Source organism: Lissotriton vulgaris, chromosome 9 (genome assembly GCF_964263255.1).
Source record: "Lissotriton vulgaris chromosome 9, aLisVul1.2, whole genome shotgun sequence".
NCBI classification, from domain to species: Eukaryota; Metazoa; Chordata; class Amphibia; order Caudata; family Salamandridae; genus Lissotriton; species Lissotriton vulgaris.
In genome coordinates, this window is record NC_141697.1 from 941,814,392 (window position 1) to 941,835,824 (window position 21,433).

The window sequence follows — 21,433 nt, forward strand, 5'->3', positions numbered from 1 at the left end:
AAAGGGTCTGTCCCGAATGAGTAAGGAAGTGTTATGCCATATGGGGGAGGATAGGAAATCGGCAATAGTGGTAGGGGTGAATGAGAGGAAGAGAGGAGTATTTTTGTGGTAAACTTATGAATCGGAGTAGAAACAGATGCGGGTTTGCGAGGGAAGGAAAGGTATTCGGAAAAAGAGAAGGGAGATAGAAGAAGGCGTTCGAGTTTGGCCCATAATGGACATGGGGTATCAGGATCTTGGAGCCAAAAAGAGGCTTGTCTTAATTGGAACGCCTTGTGATAGGCTGGGAAATCAGGGAAGTTAACCCCACCCTCTGATTTAGGGCGAATCAAGCGCGCCAAGGACATTCGTGGTTTCTTTTTGTTCCAGAGAAAGGAGACTAGAATGGAGTTAATCTGTTTGAAAAATTTGGATGGGATGGGGACCGGAATATTAGAGAGCGTGTATAAGACAATGGGAGATAGCATCATTTTTATAGTGTCTAGGCGGCCCCACCAGGAGAGGTAAAGAGGATGCCATTTGGACGTGAGATCTGTCAATTTTTGAATACATTTGGACATACGCAGGGAAACGGTATCTGGGATGGTGGGGGCAACATACATTCCAAGGTACTTGATATGGGAAGGTTTCCATGTGAAGTTGGAGGCGGCAAAATCTGGTTTAAATGTAAATTTGGTTAAAGGAAGGATCTCACATTTGTCATTATTAAGTCTATAACCAGAGATTTGGGAGTAAGCATGGACTTCGGTAAGAAAAGCAGGAATGGAGAGAGAGGGGTTGGAGACAAATAACAGAATGTCATCCGCATAAGCAGCTAATTTGATGTGGGAATCTGATAATTGGTAACCATGGATGGAGGGGTTTTGACGAAGCTTGGAGAGGAAGGGTTCTAAAGCCAAGTTAAAAAGAAAGGGGGATAGGGGACATCCTTGACGAACGCCTCTTTTTAAATCAAAAAATGAAGAGATTTGACCGTTGGCGCAAACCGCTGCGCGTGGGTTAGAATAAAGCAGTGAAATTAAAGATGTGAAAAGAGGACCAAAACCGAACCATTGGAGGGTATGAAACAAGTAAGTCCACTCAACCCTATCAAACGCTTTTTCAGCGTCCAAAGCAATGGCCGCAAGAGGGTGAGGTAAAGGGCGGGATTTAGAGAGAATGTTAAATAGGAGTCTGGTGTTGTCAGTGATAAATCGGCCTTTTACAAAGCCGGACTGTTTTTCACCCAATAACTCTGGGAGGAGAAGGTCGAGTCGTACTGCAAGAGATTTTGCGAAAATTTTGTAATCAATATTGACCAGAGAAATCGGCCTGTAATTTTTGCAATATTGAGGATCCTTCCCCTCCTTGGGTATGAGGCAGATATGGGCGTCTGAGAAGGAGCCCGAGGAAGAACCCAAGGAGAGGAAAGTGCCGATAAGAGAGTGGAGTCTGGGTATAAGAAGCTTTGAAAAGTGGAGAAAGAATTCTACTGTAAAGCCGTCAGGCCCAGGGGCTTTGTCTTTTTGGAGTGTTTGAAGTGCTTTGAGTAATTCTTGTTGGGATATATCGTGTTCTAATTGAGAAAGGTCAAGTGGAAAATGTGATGGTTTTTGTATAGTGGTAAAAAAAGTGTCCAGTGAGTGGGAAGATGGGTGAGTTTCAGAAGAATATAAGGTCTCATAGAAAGTGGAGAATGTAGTGAGAATGTCTGCGTCTGTGTGTTTAAGGTTCAAGTCAGTATCGTAGATAGATTCAATGTTTAGTTTGTTGTGTTTCACCTTCAGATAATTAGCCAAGATCTTGCCAGCCTTGTTTTTGCCCCCATAAAACTTGGCACTAGACTTTAATAAATATAATGATGCATCATCTGTAGATTTTTTGTTAAATTTCATCTTAGCATTGATAAGGGCGGTTAGAGTTTGCTGTGAGCGGGAGGTAAAATAAGAATGCTCCAATTTCTTAATATCTAGAAGGATGGCTCTAGTAGCTTCTCGAGCAGCTCTACGTTTTTTAGCAACAAAGCCAATGATAAAGTCCCTCGCTGCCGCTTTAAAAGCATCCCAAATAGTATGTTTGGGAACAGGAGAGTTATCGTTTAGGGCAAAGAATTCATGGGAGAAGGAGGTGAAGGCGGTAGTAAATTTGGGGTCCAGGAGAAGAGAGTTGTTGAAACGCCAGCGTTTAGGGCCTGTTGATTTGGGCAAAAGGTCCAATTGAACTAATGTAGGGGCATGGTCAGAAAGTAAGATTGGACCTATTTCTGCGTGAGAGAGAGTCTGGGCAATATTGTGGGTAACAAAAATGTAATCGATTCGAGATTGGGAATGATGACATGGGGAGTAGAAGGTAAATTCTTGGAGACTTGGGTTACAAAGACGCCAAGCATCAGTGAGTTTATGTTGGGAAATGGTTTGGGAGAAGAATTTGTGAGGTTTGTTAGGAATGAAATGTGCTTTGGAGTTTCTGTCTAAAAAGGGATCTAAGGGCTGATTGCAGTCTCCCGCTAAAATGAAATTATCATCAATGAATCTGGTGACGTGCTGGGAAAATGAATGCCAAAAGGTGGGATCGCCAGTGGTAGGGGCATAAACATTTAGAAGAGAAATTGGAACATTCTTAATGGAGAGTTTAACATAAGTCCATCGGCCTTCAGTATCTGACTCTTGAGCAATCATAGAGGGAGAGAGAGCTTTGTGACATAAAATAGCAACTCCATTGCGTTTGCCATCCCCAGGGGAAAAATAAACATCACCCACCCAGCTTCTTTTCAACTTAACAGATTCTTCAGCAGACAAATGGGTTTCTTGCAAAAAAGCAATGTCCACATTTAAACGCAAAAGATGAGACAAAATTTGTTGTCGTTTGATAGGTGAGTTGATACCCTTAACATTCCAGGTGATTATTTTAAGAGACATTTCATATCAAAGAAGAGGGAAAAAAAAGAAGAAAAGCAGAAGAAGATAAGAAAATTCGAAAGGGACCCAGAAGAGTAAGAAAAGCATAAAAAGCCAAGAAGAATAAGGGAGTCGATGAAAATCAGCGTAGTATAATAACGAGTAAAAGGATGAGGAAGGAAGAAAAAGAGTGAAGGAAAGGAATGTAGAAGCGAGTTGTGTAGTGAAAAGGATAAGGTAGTCCAAGAAGTAGTTAGAATGATAGGTGGAAGACAATAATAGTAGAGTATTCGAAAACCAAGAGAGAGAGACACCTGTAAAACATAAAAAATCGAGGAACATAGAAGTGAAAAAGATACAAGGAGGGAGGCGAGGAACCGGGAAGATAGGGAAAACATACTTACGGAGGGTAGAGATGGGGAGGGTTGATCACCAGGGGAGGGGTACGCGAGAAGATGAATGAGGGGGGAGCACCAGGCAGAGGAGGCAAGCGTCCAGTGCAAACGAACCAACAGGTCGGGGGAATGACGCCATAGATATCGTAAAACCTGCAAGGAAAAGGGAGAAAAACAATAATGAATGAGACAAAGGAGAGAAGGTGAGAACACAACAATAAAGAGTGACAAAAAGGCACGTAAGTATACGGCAATGAACAATGCTAACTAACGAACAAGGATAGAGGAAAGCAATGTGAGAGAAAGAGCAAGAGAACAAGAGAACAGGAGCTGCCGAAAAACATGGCAGAGACAAACAAAAATACATTCAACAAAGCACGACAAGCATGCAGAATGAATGAAATTTCAATGCTTCATCACGCAGAAATCATGGCGGAAAGGCTGACGAGGAGCTGGAGAAGTCCATATCAGAGGCTTGAGTTGCATTCAAAAAGCTCCGTAGGCGAACAGGATCTTCATATGTCGTAGTTTTGTTGTTGTAGGTCACTCTGAATAGGCAAGGATGGAAAAGACCGTATCTGGCTCCAATGGCACGAAGTTCTGGTCGCATGTCCAAAAAGGCCTTGCGGCGAGTAGCTGTGGCTTTTGCGTAATCCTGCGCAAAGAAAAGATTGGAACCAGACCATTGTAAGCGAGGTGAGGCACGAGCTGCTGAAATAACTTTGAGGAGGTCAGTATATTCTAAGAAGTACATGATGACACCTCTTGGTCGTGAAGAGGGAGAAGAAGTAGAAGGAAGGCGACCCAACCGGTGTGCACGCTGGATGTTAAGCGTGGTATCCTCAGGTAGATGGAGAAGCTTGGGTAGAAACGATTTGAAGAAGGCGATGGGATCAGTCCCCTCAGAATTTTCCGCCAGGCCGTAAAGGCGGAGATTGTTGCGCCTGTTACGATTCTCCAACTCCTCAACCTGCCTTTGAAGAGACGAAACTTGAGATTGCATGTGTGTTACTTTGGAGGATGACTCTTGTAAAGCGGTCAAGGAATGTTCTACTGTGGTTACTCTGGCATCCATCTGAGACCAATTGTCAGTTAGAACCTGCAATTTAGAATTAGTTTCCTCCATGAAGGGTCTGAGGGCTCGAATTTCTTCCAATAACAGCTCCATGGAAACAGCCGATGTGGACCCCGTTGGCGATGGAGGATCCTTTTTTAGGCGTTTTGACGTGACCTTCCCCGGAGGTTGGATGGGCCGCTCCGAGTTGGACTGCGACATTTGAGTGATAAACCCCTGGGAGGCCTCGAGGTGCGCCAACGCAGAAAAGACTTTAGAGTTTTTAATGAAGACACGTCGTGGAGGCTTGGAGGTGCGAGAGAGTGCCTTTTTTTCCATAAAGATGAAGAACAATATTATCCAGTACGAGACCAGAGGCAATGAAGAGTATGCGTTGAAGCTTCTAAGTGAAAAACTGCGCAGGATGCAGGCATGCCCTGAGGTGAGGAGAGTAGGTGAAGCAGCGACCAATTCTTTAATTGAAGGAGTTAAGACAATGATGTCGAGAGCTGAGAGCCACCATGGTGAGGAGATATAAAGAAATGGCACTTTGTAGAGCAAAGGAAGTCCGTCAAGGAGAAAACATCATGAGTGCAAGTGGAGCAATTGAAGGAAAGCGAGTAAAAACCTTGCTCAAAGCTGCCCCAAATAGTAAATACTGTTAGAAGTGCGAGCAGGAGAGAAAGCAGCGCACATTGGCATAAAATTAACGTTGTCTGAATGCACCTGCAGGGTATCTGAGGAGATAGAAGTCCATTCACTCAAAATGGCCGCCCAGGAGACACAGAGGCGAGTTAAACTCACTAAAATTCGTTAATAGGCAGCATATGGCATACGTTTGTAGTGAGGAAGTGCAGGAGCAGGAAATACCTCATTTGGAAGATATAGCGTTGTGCAGGGCTCCGTGGCAGAGTCGCAATGTTTTGGAGCGTGAGCGCCGCAGTCCGCGCTGAGAGGGGAAAAAAAAACAAAATGGCGGGCGCGACTTTCACTCAGCCGCGTCTGCCGCAAAAACACCAAAAACGGGCATTCCGGTGCTCGAAAGGGACCCCAAATGGAAGCTCTTCGTCCGCTTCAGTTTCCGATCATGGGAAATGCGCCTTGCAAGTGCAGGTACGGTGTTGAAGGTGGCGAAAATCCCAAGCGACCGGGAGCGCTCACATCTGCGCTTCCGACCTCGCCGGGCACTAAGCCACGCCCCCCCGAGAGATAATCTGTTAACAACTTTTGAAAAAACAGAAAATGAGGACCTCATGACCTGCGTGACAACGTTCGGTCCTGCATCATATCAAGTGAATAAGCTAATTCAGAAGAATTGGCATATTGTGAACACTGGAAAATTCAATTGGCCAAAACCACGCTTTGCCAACAAACGAACAAAAAACTTACTAGACCTTCTGGTCCACACTCGCCCTAGACAACCGATCTTGGAAAAACTAATCAGAAATGTCCACATGACCCCGGTGACAGGACATTATCCATGTGGGTCATGTCTGGCCTGTAAATCAACAACCACTTCTAAAACCTTGCAACTGTCCCCAACATTCAAATGGACACAAAGACAACACAGTAACTGCAATTCATCTCATGTGATCTATATGGTTACATGTCCATGCGAAAAGAAATATATTGGGATGACCTGCAGAAAGGTGAAATTGCGAATAGGGGAACATAAAAGCAACATCCGCCTCCAAAAGAATACAACAAAGCTGTGTTCACATTTCATTGAGCAAAAGCATAGTATTGAAGACCTGAAATGGACTGTACTAGAAAAAATATCAGAACTGACCCCCAATGTTGAGAAGGTACTGTATGAAAAGGAACAACGTTGGGTAGATCGTCTCAAAACCAATAAATACGGACTGAACGATGACATTTCATGGCACCATTTTGCACGCTAATCCCAAACCCCTTGCTTGGATAAAAGTGAATTTTTCACTGCACGATGAGTCCATAGTTACGTTTCTGTGAGTTTACCCATATTATCATCACTTTTCAAAAAAAAATTAAATTTTTTTTGACATTGGTAATAGTGTCATGATAATTGCACAAAAACAGCCCCATCAATACTGAATTATGAATTAGCGCAATATTGTGACTGGAAACCCGTATTTTTTGAGTTGAATCCGTCACTCGATCTTTGTAAACAAATAACCCCCTTTCTACCTCCATGGCCAGCACCACAGAAAACTCCATCGGAAGCGTGCTCCCGGCGTCCAGGGGGCAGAGCCAGCACAAGACGCGGAACACGCTTCCAACGCGGGTGAGTTCTCTTCACTGCCCGCCTTACAAACTACCGGTAGACATCGATTTTTTGGAATCCTATATTGATGTCATTATAGCCTGGGACGAGTGTCCGTACCCTCTGAGGGAACCATTTTGAAATTATCTTCAGGTAGGACCTCACATGAGGTAGCTTTGCACTATGTTTAATTCCATTGAGACAAGAGGGCGATATCAGCTACATTCTACCTTCGTTTTCCCCCCAGGTTCACACCATGTACACCTAACCTAGAGGTATGACTTATTTTACATAATCATTTACATGTTTCAGATCGTTGCGCTAGGTCCAGTATTAATGATATTTACTGCATATTCCAACTGACTATCTAGACATCAGAGAATTAAGATGTTGTTTGCACGCTAGTCTCAAAATATCGCCGCTTTTTAACTCGCCACAAATGTCACTACTGTTAAATGTTTCCTCACAATTTTCCAGAAAATGTCTCAAATTGAGCTTAAATTTTGATAACACAATGAATGTTTAGACCGCGACTATTCAACATTAATTTGTTAAAGTGCCACAAGTTACCCCCCTTTTTTCCATCTTTCTAGGTGACCCTTATGAACCATAGTGGGTAAGACTGTTATGTTGAAATGACCCATCTACGTCACAAATAGTGAAAGTAGCTTTACACTGTGTTTGTTTGTTTATATGTCCTGACGAATGCTCTTAGACCCACGGGCCAAGAGAGCAGAAACATGTTGACGTTTTTTTTGTCCAAATGATATATGCTAAGGATTCCTAACTATCCCCAGAGCATACCCATACAACCTTTTAAACTAGTTGTCCAGCGATATGAATAAATAGCAGTTAGTCGCTTGGAAACTATTTTATCTCTACCTTCCAGTGGGGTAACACGAATTATCTCTGGATACTGCCACGAAAAAACAGAGATTGCCTCGGGCGAGGCTGGCAAGATACTAATTGTCAAACCCAATGACAGTTGCCATAACGTCTGTGTGGGGCGGAGAACAAGATATACCGCTTCTCGAAATACACAACGTTTATGAGGGTTTTTCAATATATCTCTTGGTACAAGTGGTCACAAGTGTCCTATCCACTTTTGATTAAATCTACCTAGTTCTGGGGAACAGATAGGACAGCAATTCCTCTTCCCTCACATTGATAAAACTCGTACATGGGACCCCCCACCTTTCAGTGGGGCCCCCTTTGATCCCAATGTTTTGGGTACCTGTGAGACATGAGTGTCTCAGGGGGCTCTCTCAACATTCTCCAGGGGAGCCACATCATGTTTTATTATGCCACTGTCTAGTCAATGGTGCATGTGGAAGCCCACCCAGCCCCAGATACCTGAATTGTAACTCTCAGGACCTAACCAGTGTCTGTAGTATCTTGGTTCAGTCATAGGTTCAGAGGTCATTTTTTCAGTGCAACCACATTTTCTGGCAAGCTTAGCTTCTCCAATTTTTCAGCATTAGGGTCTTCTTTTGAACTCAGTAAACCATACATGCATTTATCCAAAAATCTCTCTCACTTTGTTTCTGAAGAGTAAGACAACCCCTCCTATCACTAAGTCCAAGGCATTCACACACTTCCCGAGGGGCCTATATATGCAAAGGCAAATCAAACCAAATGTTGCCCTGTATGTTGCTATAGGTGACTAAAGCCCCAGTAGCACCCTTGTTCCCACCAACTTGTACGGAGAGCGGCTTATCTATATTTGTAGATTGAAAAAGGAAGTTGTACTAGTTAAACAAGATTTTGATGCAGTGACTGTTGATGCAGTGACACGCCCTCTCAAAGAGACGCTTTGTTGAAATATAATTGAGTATCTAATCATTTGCAGCACAAATTGGCAGAAGGCTTGTGCAAATGTAATGAAACATCCATTTACAATACACCACATGCAATGAATTATTATATGTTTTAGCTGCAACACACATATATATTAACCTCCTTCACGTGGATTTCCTGCTCATACTTTGCTTGTTTCATTAATTGCACTTTGTAACTTAGTTGTAGTTAATACAGCTTAGCTTCAGAATGGCTTGTATCGCCTGCATTGCTCCAACAGTACACCACAGCATACAAAAGATCACACTGCTCTCAAAAAGCATGCTCGCTAATACATGTGACAAACAGAAACATCTAACAGAATTCCTTAGACAGAACACTTTGCTTACATCCATCAAAGCACAAATATCCATTTATATTTCAATGTCACTGTGCTGACAACAGCCCTACCACTATGATACACCCAGGGATTCATTTGTGAAAGAATACGTGCCAGAGGCCAATGCCTTGCTCAGAAGCCCGCAGCCAGAAGTATCGAAGGGCGGGGTGCCGAAAACCAAGCTGCGTAGTCTTGATTCCACCTCTTTCCTTTCTCATCCACCACCGGATACTTTCTGCTCCTTTATCTCACTATTGCAGGTTATTTTTCATCCCTACTTTTGTCCCTTTTCCACTGTTTTCCCATCTTTCTTTTACTCCTCCTTCACCCATTTGTGTTTTTGTCTCTTTTGCTCTGAATCATAGACTGTTGACAAAAAATAAGTACCAGTCCACTTAAATGAGTGCTGGCAGGCCCCGCCGGCAACCACCTGCTCAAATTAAGCACAGGATACTACACACACTAACAACCAATAGAACGCATACTCCTAATATAAACCCAACACAGCCAATGTAGACGATATAGTTAGCTACCATCACAGTACCTAATAGAAGTCATCCTAAAATAAGAAAGAAAGCACATCCTCACACCATCTTTTCATCTATGAGGCAATGAACATGTATTCTTACCTAGAAAAAATATAAGACGTTAGTAAACCCCTCAAATACCAAACTTGTGCCTGCCCCTGTGTCAGTCAAATATAAGCCTTTATGCTCATCCACCAATTAGCCCTCCTCAAGGCTTTCCTCATCATAATCTAACACCGTTTGTTCAAACGTGATGTCCCTTTCACCACCTGTGTCAGCGTTTGCCGTCTGCCACCGCAGCCTTACCTATGTTTTCACGCCTGACTGATGGTCACTTCTTTGGTGTGAGGCTGTACTGCACCCTTCCACCTGTCCTGAGGCCGAATGGCTTGGCGCTTGGCGTTCACCGAGGGCAGTACTATATCCTCCAGCCAGTCACACCGCCGAGACCGTTCTGGGCCTTCTTGTGGCAGTGATCTTGAGGTCCCCCGTTGACATCCAGCCAACCATACAGGGTTTCCCCGAGTCCACCATGTCGTGGGCGCCCTGCATAACAGCAAAAGGGCCCTGTGTGCTAGAAACTGTCTACTATCTGAGCTTGTACCTGCAACATTTGACCACCCTCCTCTAGCTACGCCATACCCCTCAGCGAACAGGCGCCCTGACCCCACGCCCTGTCCTCCTGACACACTCAACTGCTGCACCTGCCAGCGTGTGCCCGTTACTTGTTTGCCCACCCTCGAAAATATGTGCTTAGGTGTCTCCCTAACAACCTCCTCCGCCTCTTCCTCGCTACACTCATGGCCTGCTGCCTCAAAATCTGACGCCTGAAGCAGAAAACTCCCTCGTGGCACCAATGCACCAACTGATCTCGCGCCACCGCCGGTGCCCGCTCCAACATACCCTCCTTATCCTGGGAGACTGGAACCCAGGTAGTACCCCCTCCCTCCTTCTGATGAACCCCAGAGCCACCTACGGCTACTTCCACCGCCTGTCTAAACAGTCCTTTCTCTTCCTCAGAGCTGTACTCCCAGTTGGCGCCTCCCACTGCCTTCTGTCCCCCTGGTCAAGGTTTGCTGACCTCTTACTGCCAGCACCTCTGTCCTGACCGCAAACTGACCCCCCCAACCGCCCTCCTCCCTTTTTGCCAATGCATGCATGTTAGTGGAAGCCCCACCCACCACATTGACTCCATATGGGTCATGGCCATTGAATTCGAAGTACTGAGCTTCCTGCTCCTCAGTGGCCTGAAGCACTTCTAATCCCAGATGCCCACCTACCCTCAGGGGCAAGGAGGCCAATTGCTGTTTCCTGCCATTTATTGCCGCCTGTGCCACGCCTTCCCTGCCTTGCTCTGCCCTTAGAGCCTCCTTAAGTGGGCTCACCTCTGGTAATTTGGACAGGGGAGGCCTTGTGGGGCACAAGCCCTGCCCCCCCAAACTGCCGCCCTGGTATGTGGGACCTCTCTCTAGAGCGGCCCCAACCCCTTACCTCCGATACTGTAGTGGCAGAAGTGCGGCATGGCTGTGAACAGGCCAGCACTGCCGCCACGACCCCTGCTGAGTGCTGTCTGCACCATTTCGTCATTCGAAGACATTCCTGACTACCTCACTATCCGCACTTCAGAAACCTAAAAAACATGCACTAACTGCCAGCCACCGGGTACCAATAATACATGGTGTCTGGCTACCTAAAATGGCTGGCCCCGGGATCCAAAATGTCACCCAAGCGAGCCCAACAAGCCCGTTGGGCAGCCGGCTGCACCATTCCCCAAAATTTCCCAGGGGGCAAGCCTCCCGATAGTGGGCTGCCCCCCCAAACCCTCTCTTATGAGTAATCTATTGAGTGTCGCACTGTGACTGATTAACAGTGACCATGACAACAATGTACAAATCCATAGAATGGAAAATAATATGAAACGCAGAGGCTGCCGACATATGAAGCTACCCTAGTTCATGAGATGATGAATAATTGTCACAAATCATATGACTTTGACTCTTGGCCTAGATAGACACTACATCTATATGGTGTGATATAAGTCTCAGGAAGATTGAAAATCAGACATCAATAAAGAGTACCAGGTGACTTTAAAGCAGTATATTGATATTGAATGAAGGTAGTGTACTCTTCAACAATTTGTGGAAATGTCTGGTTGAGCAATAATATTTCTAAATCAAGAATCATTTCAATTAGGTATCGTGCATTACCATTGTATAGATTTTGTGTACACTGCCAAATATTATGGGTGATATGTTTGAATACTGATAAGAATGCTGTGATTAACAAATGGTTGAATTTGCATCTCTAAGTGAATATTGGTATAGAGACAAAATATCGACTTTTAATTATCGACTAGACATAATATTGAGTAAAAAATATAGAATAGACAAAATATCGACTAGACATAATATAGACTACCAAAATATCAACTTGAAAATTTTAATATTGAATAGAATGGACATAATATCGAATCAAAAATATAGAATGGACATAATATCGACTAGACATAATATAGACAACAAAAATATCGAATTTAAGGTAAGTTAATATTAATTTTTAATTTTTGTGTAATATAATTCTGTAGTGGGTTGTGGGTTTATATGGGAATAGGGTGGGAAGTAATTTAATTATAATTAATTAAATATGTTATTTTATTTATTGGTATTTATTTAGAATTAATTGTTAATTAATTATTAATTGGTAATTAATTAAACTATATTTGGTAACTAATTTTAATTGATTAATTGATAAATATGTTAATTTTAGTATTTTTTTTTCTGTAGCGGGTTGTGGGTTTATAGGGGAATAGGGTGGGAAGTAATTTAATTATAATTAATTAAATATGTTAATTTATTTATTGGTATTTCGAATTAATTGTTAATTAATTATTAATTGGTAATTAATTAAAATATAATTGCTAATTATTTTTAATTGATTAATTGATATGTTAATTTTAGTAATTTATTTTCTGTAGCGGGTTGTGGGTCTATAGGGGAATAGGGTGGGAAGTAATTTAATTATAATTAATTAAATATGTTAATTTATTTTTTGGTATTTATTTCGAATTAATTGTTAATTATTAATTGATAATTAATTAAAATATAATTGGTAATTTATTGTAATTGATTAATTGATAAATATGTTACTTGTATTACATTATTTTCTGTAGTGGGTTGTGTGTTTATAGGGGAATAGCTTGGGAAGTAATTTAATTATAAGTAATTACATTTTTAAAATATTTTTTTGTCTAATTTTTATTTATTTTTATATTGTAAATGAATTTATTGGTAATTGGTAAATAATTAGTATTAGTTGGTAATTTTTATTATTATTTTATTTTTATTTGTAATTTTAATTGATTAATTAATATGTTTTATAAAATTGTAAAATATTTTAATTATTTTGTAATTGGTATTAATATTTAAGTTATTTATAGTTTTATATGAAGTATTTACTTTCCCTACTATTGCACTCACTGGAGTGGGAATAGTAATTTTTACCCCTACGCTATCCAACGCTTTCCCTACTGTTGCACTCACTGGAGTGGGAATAGTAATTTTTACCCCTACGCTATCCAACGCTTTCCCTACTGTTGCACTCTCTGGAGTTGGAATAGTAATTTTTACCCCTATGCTATCCAACGCTTTCCCTACTGTTGCACTCTCTGGAGTAGGAATAGTAATTTGTACCCCTACGCTATCCAACGCTTTCCCTACTGTTGCAGTCACTGGAGTGGGAATAGTTATTTTTACCCCTACGCTATCCAATGCTTCCCCTACTGTTGCGCTCTCTGTAGTGGGAATAGTAATTTTTACCCCTACGCTATCCAACGCTTTTCCTACTGTTGCACTCTCTGGAGTGTGAATAGTAAATTTAACCCTATCGCTATCCTACGGAAAAAATATTGTATATGTTTTGTTAATAATATGTATATATATATAATATATATATATATATATATATATATATATATATATATATATATATACACACATATATATATATATATGTTTTAAAATTTATTATTATTATTTTTTTAAAGTTACATTAATTATTTATTAATTTTAAGTTTATTTAAGTATTTTAAGTATGTTTAAAATACTTATATTTATTATTATATTACTTTTAAATTACTTTTGAGATATTTAAAAAATTTGCTATTTTGACTGTCTATATTTTTTCCTATCAATATTTTGGAGTCAATATTTTTGTACTTACCTGTTTGTAGATAGGAAGTCGATATTCTGGCATTCTATATTTTTACCTCGATATTTTTGACAGTCGATATTTTGACTGTCGATATTATGTCAGTGATCCGTGAATATTATCTTGTACTATTGTCGGATATATAGTAGTATAATAATGCCATTGGATGTAATTACATGTTTTTAGAAGAATTTTACAATGATGATTGTTAATAAATAAATAAATAAAAATTGTAATCACCCCATCTTCATGGTCTTAATTTAGATAGGCTACTAAATTGAAACAATTTAGTTGCTGGGGTTTTTTGTACATTAGTGATATAACAGTGTAACACTTTTGAAAAATAAAAACTCACATATACATATATAGTATCATTTAGCGGATTTGGTAATCCGCCATAAATGTGGTGGAGTACCTTGTCGCCAAGCTGATGGGCTGTCGGCTCTATTTGAAGTGAGCTGACACGTCATGTTTCTGCAGCAGTGCCCCAGCCGGCTCCACCTGTGGAAGGCCTAGACCGACAGAGTTCAGGCCTTCTGTCCAAGTACCTCAGACTGTCCACCATATTTAGAGCAGACAATCTGACGTTTTTTCAGGACCAATACGGAAAGCCTGGTGGTCCAAAGCTGAAAAGTAACAAAAAAAAAGAAACCCACTTCCTGGAAGAAAACTCCCAGGCAGGTAAAGATCTCTGGCCATTGGTGAATGACCCGACCGGCCATACTAAATAAGGGCCCTGCCTTTCTTCCTTGTTTTAGTAAAGGTAAGATTGCTGCAGCACTCTTTGGAATAATTATTGATTGTTATTCAATAGTACACATAGAAACCATACTTGTTGTCATTATACCCATAGTCGTTGTTGGACCTGGGGTAGCCTGGCCTAGGGCAAGACTAACATACAGAGGCTCTGTGTAAAGGTTGCAGACCACCCAAAAGTAAAGCTACGCAATAGCACACAAAAAGAAAACACTACACCAAAAATTGTGGGAAAATACGTACTGTTTTATAAAAATAATACTTTCTTTGTGGTCAAAATTCACAGTTTATGACATTTCAGATTATTGACGTTTCAGCAATTAAACCTCTTTACTTCAAGCAATTTATCAGTTAAATTCCCAATTACAGTTCATACCGTTTTCTAGAGATCAGAAAAACCCACTTTTCAAAGATGACCAGCAATACAGTACACTTTACAGTAGAGTAATAATTACACTTCCAATTAGTTATCTAAACTCAAGGTTCAGCATTAATTAACCATCTCAACAGACTCTGAACTTAGCTTCAATAGGGTATTACACGATGCCCAATACTGGACACTCACAGCACCAACCACCCTCAGTGTTAACTCTTGCAGTTGATCTAACTCAGGCTCCACAATTTCCCTCTGTGGGTTACCTCCACCACCACTGGGAGTTTATAACTGTCCCTTCTCTCACACGGAGATAGCACCAACTCTGGAAAGAACTTTCCACTCCCTCCTTCTTGAATAACTGTTTCCCTTCCCTTCGGGTGACACTCCTTACTTGTGGCAGAGTTATCTGCGTGGACCAGGGGAAGAACCTGCTTCACAGGGTCAGGTGAGACTCAGCACTGAGGTCACACAGCAGCCACTCTGTATACTTTCCTCTCTTCTTCCGCTCGCGCTGTATTTACTGCTAGCGCTCAAGCGGGGAGAGAGATCACATCAGCTGAATGGCGACTGGGCTCCTCTCACTCGCCTTTCCGTGGAGCGCTTGAGCTGAACAGGGGATTTAGCGCTGCTTCAGCGGCCAGGGGAAACTTCCGGCGCCTCCTCACGTAATCCTCGATGAGCGCGCTGTTCTCCCGGGCATGCGCGTAGCTCTCCGACGACTCCGCCTCCGCCCTCACGAGTCGCGCTGCTCTCTGGAGCCTGCGCGATCCTAGCCGGACACCTCGCCTCACAGACGCTGCACTTCTGGGCCTGCCCGAACCTAGGCCCCTCCTGCCTCCAGTAGCGGTCGCGCTGGGGACATGCGCGGAAGCGCTTCCTTACTTCCACTGACGCGGTCGGTGCCCCCGGGGTCCCGCAGACGATCGGAGCAGCGCCGCTGCTCTCCCTCAGTCACTTCCCTCACCGGCTCCAGGGGAAGTATATCCTCGAGCGGCGCCCTCGCTCCCCAGGACGTTTATGGCTCCACAGACCCACGTCTTCACCAGAACACGTCACGGGGCTCACAGCTGTTCTTCCACGCTGGTAGGTGCAGCGCTGGGCATGGGAAGTTAGGGATATCCTCAATAAGAGTATCCTGTCAGTTTTCACTGGGGTTCAGACTTAGAAGGGTCTTCCTTCACACGCAGGTTGCTTTTCTTCTCAGCAGTTGATGTTTGGGGAGGGATTGGTCAGAGGCTGAAGGGGGAACGTCTCTCTGTAGTGACTGTCTGCCTCCAAGACAAACTAGCTGCTCCCAGTGCGTCCACCTCCTCTCACCACTGCCTCACTCCTCCACTCTTGGGTCAGCACAAAATGGCTGCTGGTCACTGGCTCTTTTATAGGGTGGCCTGAGACCTGCAGAAGTCACTGGATGCTTCTAGAAAGTTCCTTATGTTAGCCTATGGCCTGTTTTCCAGTAGTGTCCGTTATGGCAGTTGGTAGACACCATTTTAGGTTTCTGGTTGTTCCTAGATTTTCAAGGGCTGACTAGGCCTCATAGGTTATGAGGGAAAAATGGCGTCATAGCCAAGGAACACCTAGCCCCCTGACAGCACTGAAAAATCCTGGTGGACATATATAAAAAAATAAAAATAGGAACTCTGGGAGGCTAAGGGGGACAAAAGTAAATAATAATGGTTAGAACATCCCCAGAAGCAGACAGGTCTAACAGTTGTCCTAAATGGTAAATGAATATGTGTATGTTGTTGGACAAATAATAAAAATATTTTATTAAAAAAAAAGGAATAGGATTTTCAAGCATTTATAACGTTATATGAAAACTCTCTGTTACTACACACATTTTTTGTTGTACTGAATTGTAATTTTTTTAAAACTGGGAAAAAAGAAATATGATCGCATAACATGAATTGCCCACAACCTTAAAATCAATGCAAAAGGAGGAGTGGAGGAGTGTGGCTCAATGCTTAGAGCGGCAGACCTTGATGCAGAACACTGGCCAGGGACCAGGGTTTGATTCCCGCCTCGGCGGGTTTCGGGCTTAAATTCCTCTGACCGGATATTCTCGCCTCAGTGCCGATTCTAAGCTTGGGTCCCACGCTGCAACTCTGGGCAATAGCTTGCTTAGTCTCCACAAAGGCCCCTGATGCACAAGGGATGCCTGGTTTCACCATGGGATGCCCAGGAGTGGACACCCCACAAGGAAAAGCCAGGAGGGGTTCCCTTGTGGTAGGAGTACAAGCGCCGGGATGCCTCCGGGTCACTGTTCGCGCTATACAAATACGCCACATTTACACATTTACAAAAGTAGAAACAGCAAAAATGCCTTCTAACTCAAAATGAACTCACGTAAACTAGGGCCACGCCTAGGCACAATTCAGTTCATGGTGAGTGTGTAAACCAGCAACTAACTTAACACATACACACACACACAGTATCATAATGAGTCTGTAGAGAAACTATTGCTTTATTCCCGCAGATGAGACATGACACCACAAACTTTGGCTGTTTGCCCAGGCTCCGAAGCAGCAGAGTTTGGCAGGGGGCCCTGGCATGCAGCCCCACAAGGGCTTTGGGTAAGGGGTTGAACTGCCGAGAACCATTCGAGCCAGATGTGAGCAAGAAAAAAACACAAATGTTCTTGAAAGACTGATAAGTAGAATTGTGTTCAACTGCGCTGCCAGGCAATATCGGTATCAATGTTAAAGCATTTGCAATAAAGTGGGGAAAACATGCAATATAAACTGCAGTAGAAAATATACTTTCCTACTACACACACTAACCCTGAAAATCTATATGCTACTCGCCCTCCATTTATTTAACCTTTTATTGGGGGATTTTATCCCAAAATGAAGACACAGCAGAAGCTGTAGCCGTGCAAGCTGTCTCTGGGACATATCCTTGTTTTTATTTCCACAGATTCCAAGAAAAAAACAAAAACAATGTCTTTAACTTTTCAAAACCCGACTTTTGTGGCCAAGGAGCATTATGTCTCAACATTGTTTAGTCATCCACTTGCATAAGACTCTTTGGACTCGCTGGTGGGATGAATGGAACATGCTGTGAAACAGACTAAGGAGGCATTGAGTTAAAATATTGGGAAGCGTCCATGGTGGGGGCACTCGTACAGACACGTTTAGCTTGTCAGTTTGTGCAACACACAAAATGTCTGTAAAATCAATGCACGGGTACTAGTAATTGCTGCAAACAGTCTGATAGATTGTCATGAGAAATACATTGTTTCCTGTAATTTATTTAAGGTAAAAAGTATGTTAGATTCATTTGTGTTTGTGCCTTCCTTTGCATACTGGAAATTTGCAGCATCTCGTATTATCTGTGTTCTTGAGTCATCATAGGGAGATGCTATTATTAAAGGTTTTTCTGATAATACCATCTCAGTAAAGGCTATGTTTGCTAACCACTCTTGCATTTGCTGTGGCTAAATTTTGGTAAGTAGTGTAGGGAAAACCCATGTTCTTCAACTCGCTCAGGAATCTGCTGTCCAACGGAGTACAGTTTGGTATGGCCATGGTTATCTATCATTTCTACGTGGTCATCCAGTTATGCCGGTGATTTAACCTTCCTTTTGAATGCATATTTTACTGGGTTGTCATAGAGATTCATGTGCCCTCGAAGGCGCCTAATATATTTACTGCTTGCAAATATTTTCCAATGCATCAAAAAGATGTTTAAGGATTGAGGTTTTTGACATACAACATATTGTAAGCTATTGAAGTTATACGTTTAGTGCTTCATATCAGCAAGGCCAGGAGGACTGGATCATTTGCAGTAAAGGGAACTGACTCTCCGCAAGAAGAGGTGATTAGCCCAACATTACATGGGTTGGGATTTAGGTTGAGCTGAATGTTGGCCCAGAGGGAGAAGCCAACCATTTTCCTATTGGGTGTAGCTATGATATGTCACTTTGATACTCAGTCATTTTCCATGAATTTGATGGTCATATTGCATTTGGTTTCTCTTCTATAGATGAGCAGCAGCTGCAGGATCTGAGAGCTGCCCTCGCTGACCCAAAAACATTTGCTGGATGTCTGATGGAGCCGATTTACTTTGAGAAGGTATTAGTTCTTATTGTTTGTTCTCGAACATCAGAGTCCCTACTTCACTTTTCCGTTGTGGCTCCTGAGTCTGATGGGCTATCTATTCTCCCTCAGTGTCAATGCAAAATAGCTATAAAACACTCCTCAGCAGTACTCTGACTTGTACTGTTAATCAGCTGCCATTTTAGAGGCACCTGCTGGGTGTAGGGGTGAGGAAGCTGCAGCACTCTAAAAACAACCATGTTGGAGCTCTGAAGGTGAATAATAATAATAATAAAGGGGTTTGTAGAGCGCATGGTGACGCCTCTCGGCGTGTCCCCGCGCTGAGGAATAGAGTCAGAGATCAGAGGAGGGGAAGAGCCTAAAGGGCAAATAGGTGCGTTTTTAGAAGTTTCCTGAAGGTGGCTTCATTTTTTGCTAGCCTAATATTGATGGGAAGGGTGTTCCATTTGGTTGCTGCCAGGGAACGGAAAGACCGACCTCCCATTCTGGATTTTTTTGTACGGGGGATCATGAGGAGGCCCTTTCCCATCGAGCGAAGTGCTCTGTTAGGCTCGTATGGGACAGCTAGGTCAGACAAGTAGGACGGTGCACTGTGAGAGATAATTCTAAAGCATAAAAGAAGGGCTTTAAAAAGAATTCTCTTCCTAATGGGCAGCCAATGAAGGGTTGCCAAGGTGGATTTAGAAGCAACTCTTCTGGGTAATCTCAATACTAGCCGTGCTGCCGAGTTTTGTAGTACCTGCAGTCTCCTGATGTTCTTTTCCGAAGTACCAAGAAGAAGTACATTGCCATAGTCCATGCGAGAGGTTACTAGGGCCTGAGTCAAGGTACGCCTGGCCTCCAAAGGGAGAAGGTCCAGGGTACGGTTGAGAGTTTTCATGACCCCAAAGCACTTCCCTACAATTTTATTTACATGGCTGTCAAAGGAGAGTTTGGTATCCACCCAGACACCTAAACTCTTTGCTTCTCTGCCGGGAGTAGGCAGAGGCCCCAGACAGGATGGCCACCACTCCTTGGTCCAGCTAGTGTCCTTGCCTCCAATTATCAACACCTCAGTCTTCAAGCCGTTAAGTTTGAGGCAATGTTGGGTCATCCAATCTGCAAGATTGCTCATGCAGGTTTTAAAATTTTCAGCAGCCAAGGAGGGAGCTTGGGACAGGGAGATCAGCAGTTGAGTATCGTCGGCGTAAGAGACTAGCTCTACGCCGTACGATTAGACCACCCCTACCAGTGGGGCCATATACATGAGCATTAAAGGTGCCTTTCAATTTTGTATTTATCTTGTCACATTTGCTGTGCTTTGAAAGACAGAGGTCAAGTGTCTCCCAATATCTTCTGACAAATTGCTGCTTATTCGTTTAACATGGAGATAGGTGTTTACTTTTCTTTCTCTGACTACAAAGTGAGAGGATTTAGTGATGTGAACTATGTGACAGCCTGACAGGGGTACAGGGATGGTGAAAGGACAGGCTGTAGGATGTCAAATATTTACTAACTCACAATAACATTTAAAATACCTGTAGATGAACTGTACAGATATTTCAAAATCTATCAGCAGTTAAGAAGCACAAATGAAGTACTTTTTTGTAATCCTGTATTATGGTAGAAAGAAAGATTTTAATAGGAACAAAACAAATCAAGGCACTTTGCTTGTGTGATGCACAAATAAATAATTGCTCATACCCAATTTTCAAAACATCAGTTGTGCTTTATATAGTATTTTCAGTAAAACCGCATGCCTGTGCAAATTTAGGGATCGATTTAGAGTTCCTGGATAGGTTACTCCATCAAAAAACATGGTGGATTTCACGCCCACCATATTGCTAGCGCTGTTGAATGTAATGCACATGTAATATGGTGGACAGGATATCTGTCGCCTTTTGTGCTGCAGTGTCCAATTCGCTGAACTATAAATCAGGCCCTTAGTGGCCACTACAATGGATAATGTGCTGTCTGTAAAAGAAAGTGGGTCCACACATCATACTTTAGCAATATATTTCCGAAGGTGTGTCCCACATGCATTATCAGTGACATACTATATACCCTTACAATTCACCTACTCAATGGGCATGATTCATTTCCTACACTTGTTCTTTATGTGACGCTTGAATTTTTCAGTCTCTATGACTTCAGTGATGTAACATTAATGACAGCATCCCCACTCTGAAAATTGTTGAAGCGCCACTGGCCATTGTCTATTACAACTCGAGATATATACACAGGATCGGATTGATAACCCGGGCACTCGGGCAACACCCAAGGGGCCGGTGTCCAGTTCCAGCTGAGGGCTGCTTTTTGGGGTACCCTAGGGGCCGAATTGGGTGGTTTCTGCGTTGATACCGCCAGCGGTCCAGTGGGGCCCTGAGTAGCCTTTCTGGAAGCAGATGAGCATCCATTACCTCCCTTTTATCAATGGCAGAGGTGTCACTCCTTTTCTCTCCCTTGACCGGCCCATTAGTGTATGCATATTGAGCGGGGGTAGGGGGCCTGAGCATAAGTGGCATCACTTGTTTTCAGGTGTGTTTCACCAGTGTAAACTAATTTGTGCATTTTTTTCTACCAAAAGTCAACTTTAATTAAATCTACAAGAAACTTTATATCCGTGACACGAGACAACTTAGCTACTCCAATAAATCAAGGAGCAGTGGAAGCGCTCACTAGTTTGAAACTATTGAAGTTGCAAATTCTGTTAACATTTACTTAAAATATATGTTATGTATGAAAGAACAGTCTTAGTCTGTGAATGTAGCTAGAAGGTGCGTTCTGG

The 21,433-nt window shown here is 42.7% G+C and overlaps 1 protein-coding gene across 2 annotated transcripts in view; it reads left to right on the plus strand.

Moving 5' to 3' along the window:
- UBA7 (ubiquitin like modifier activating enzyme 7) overlaps positions 1-21,433 on the plus strand; it is a 1,262,833-nt gene that overhangs the window by 515,172 nt on the left and 726,228 nt on the right. For both annotated transcript variants that reach the window (XM_086938795.1, XM_086938796.1), the window contains exon 20: positions 18,593-18,681. In XM_086938795.1, coding sequence (XP_086794921.1) covers positions 18,593-18,681 — 89 coding nt within the window. The remainder of the gene's footprint in view (positions 1-18,592; positions 18,682-21,433) is intronic.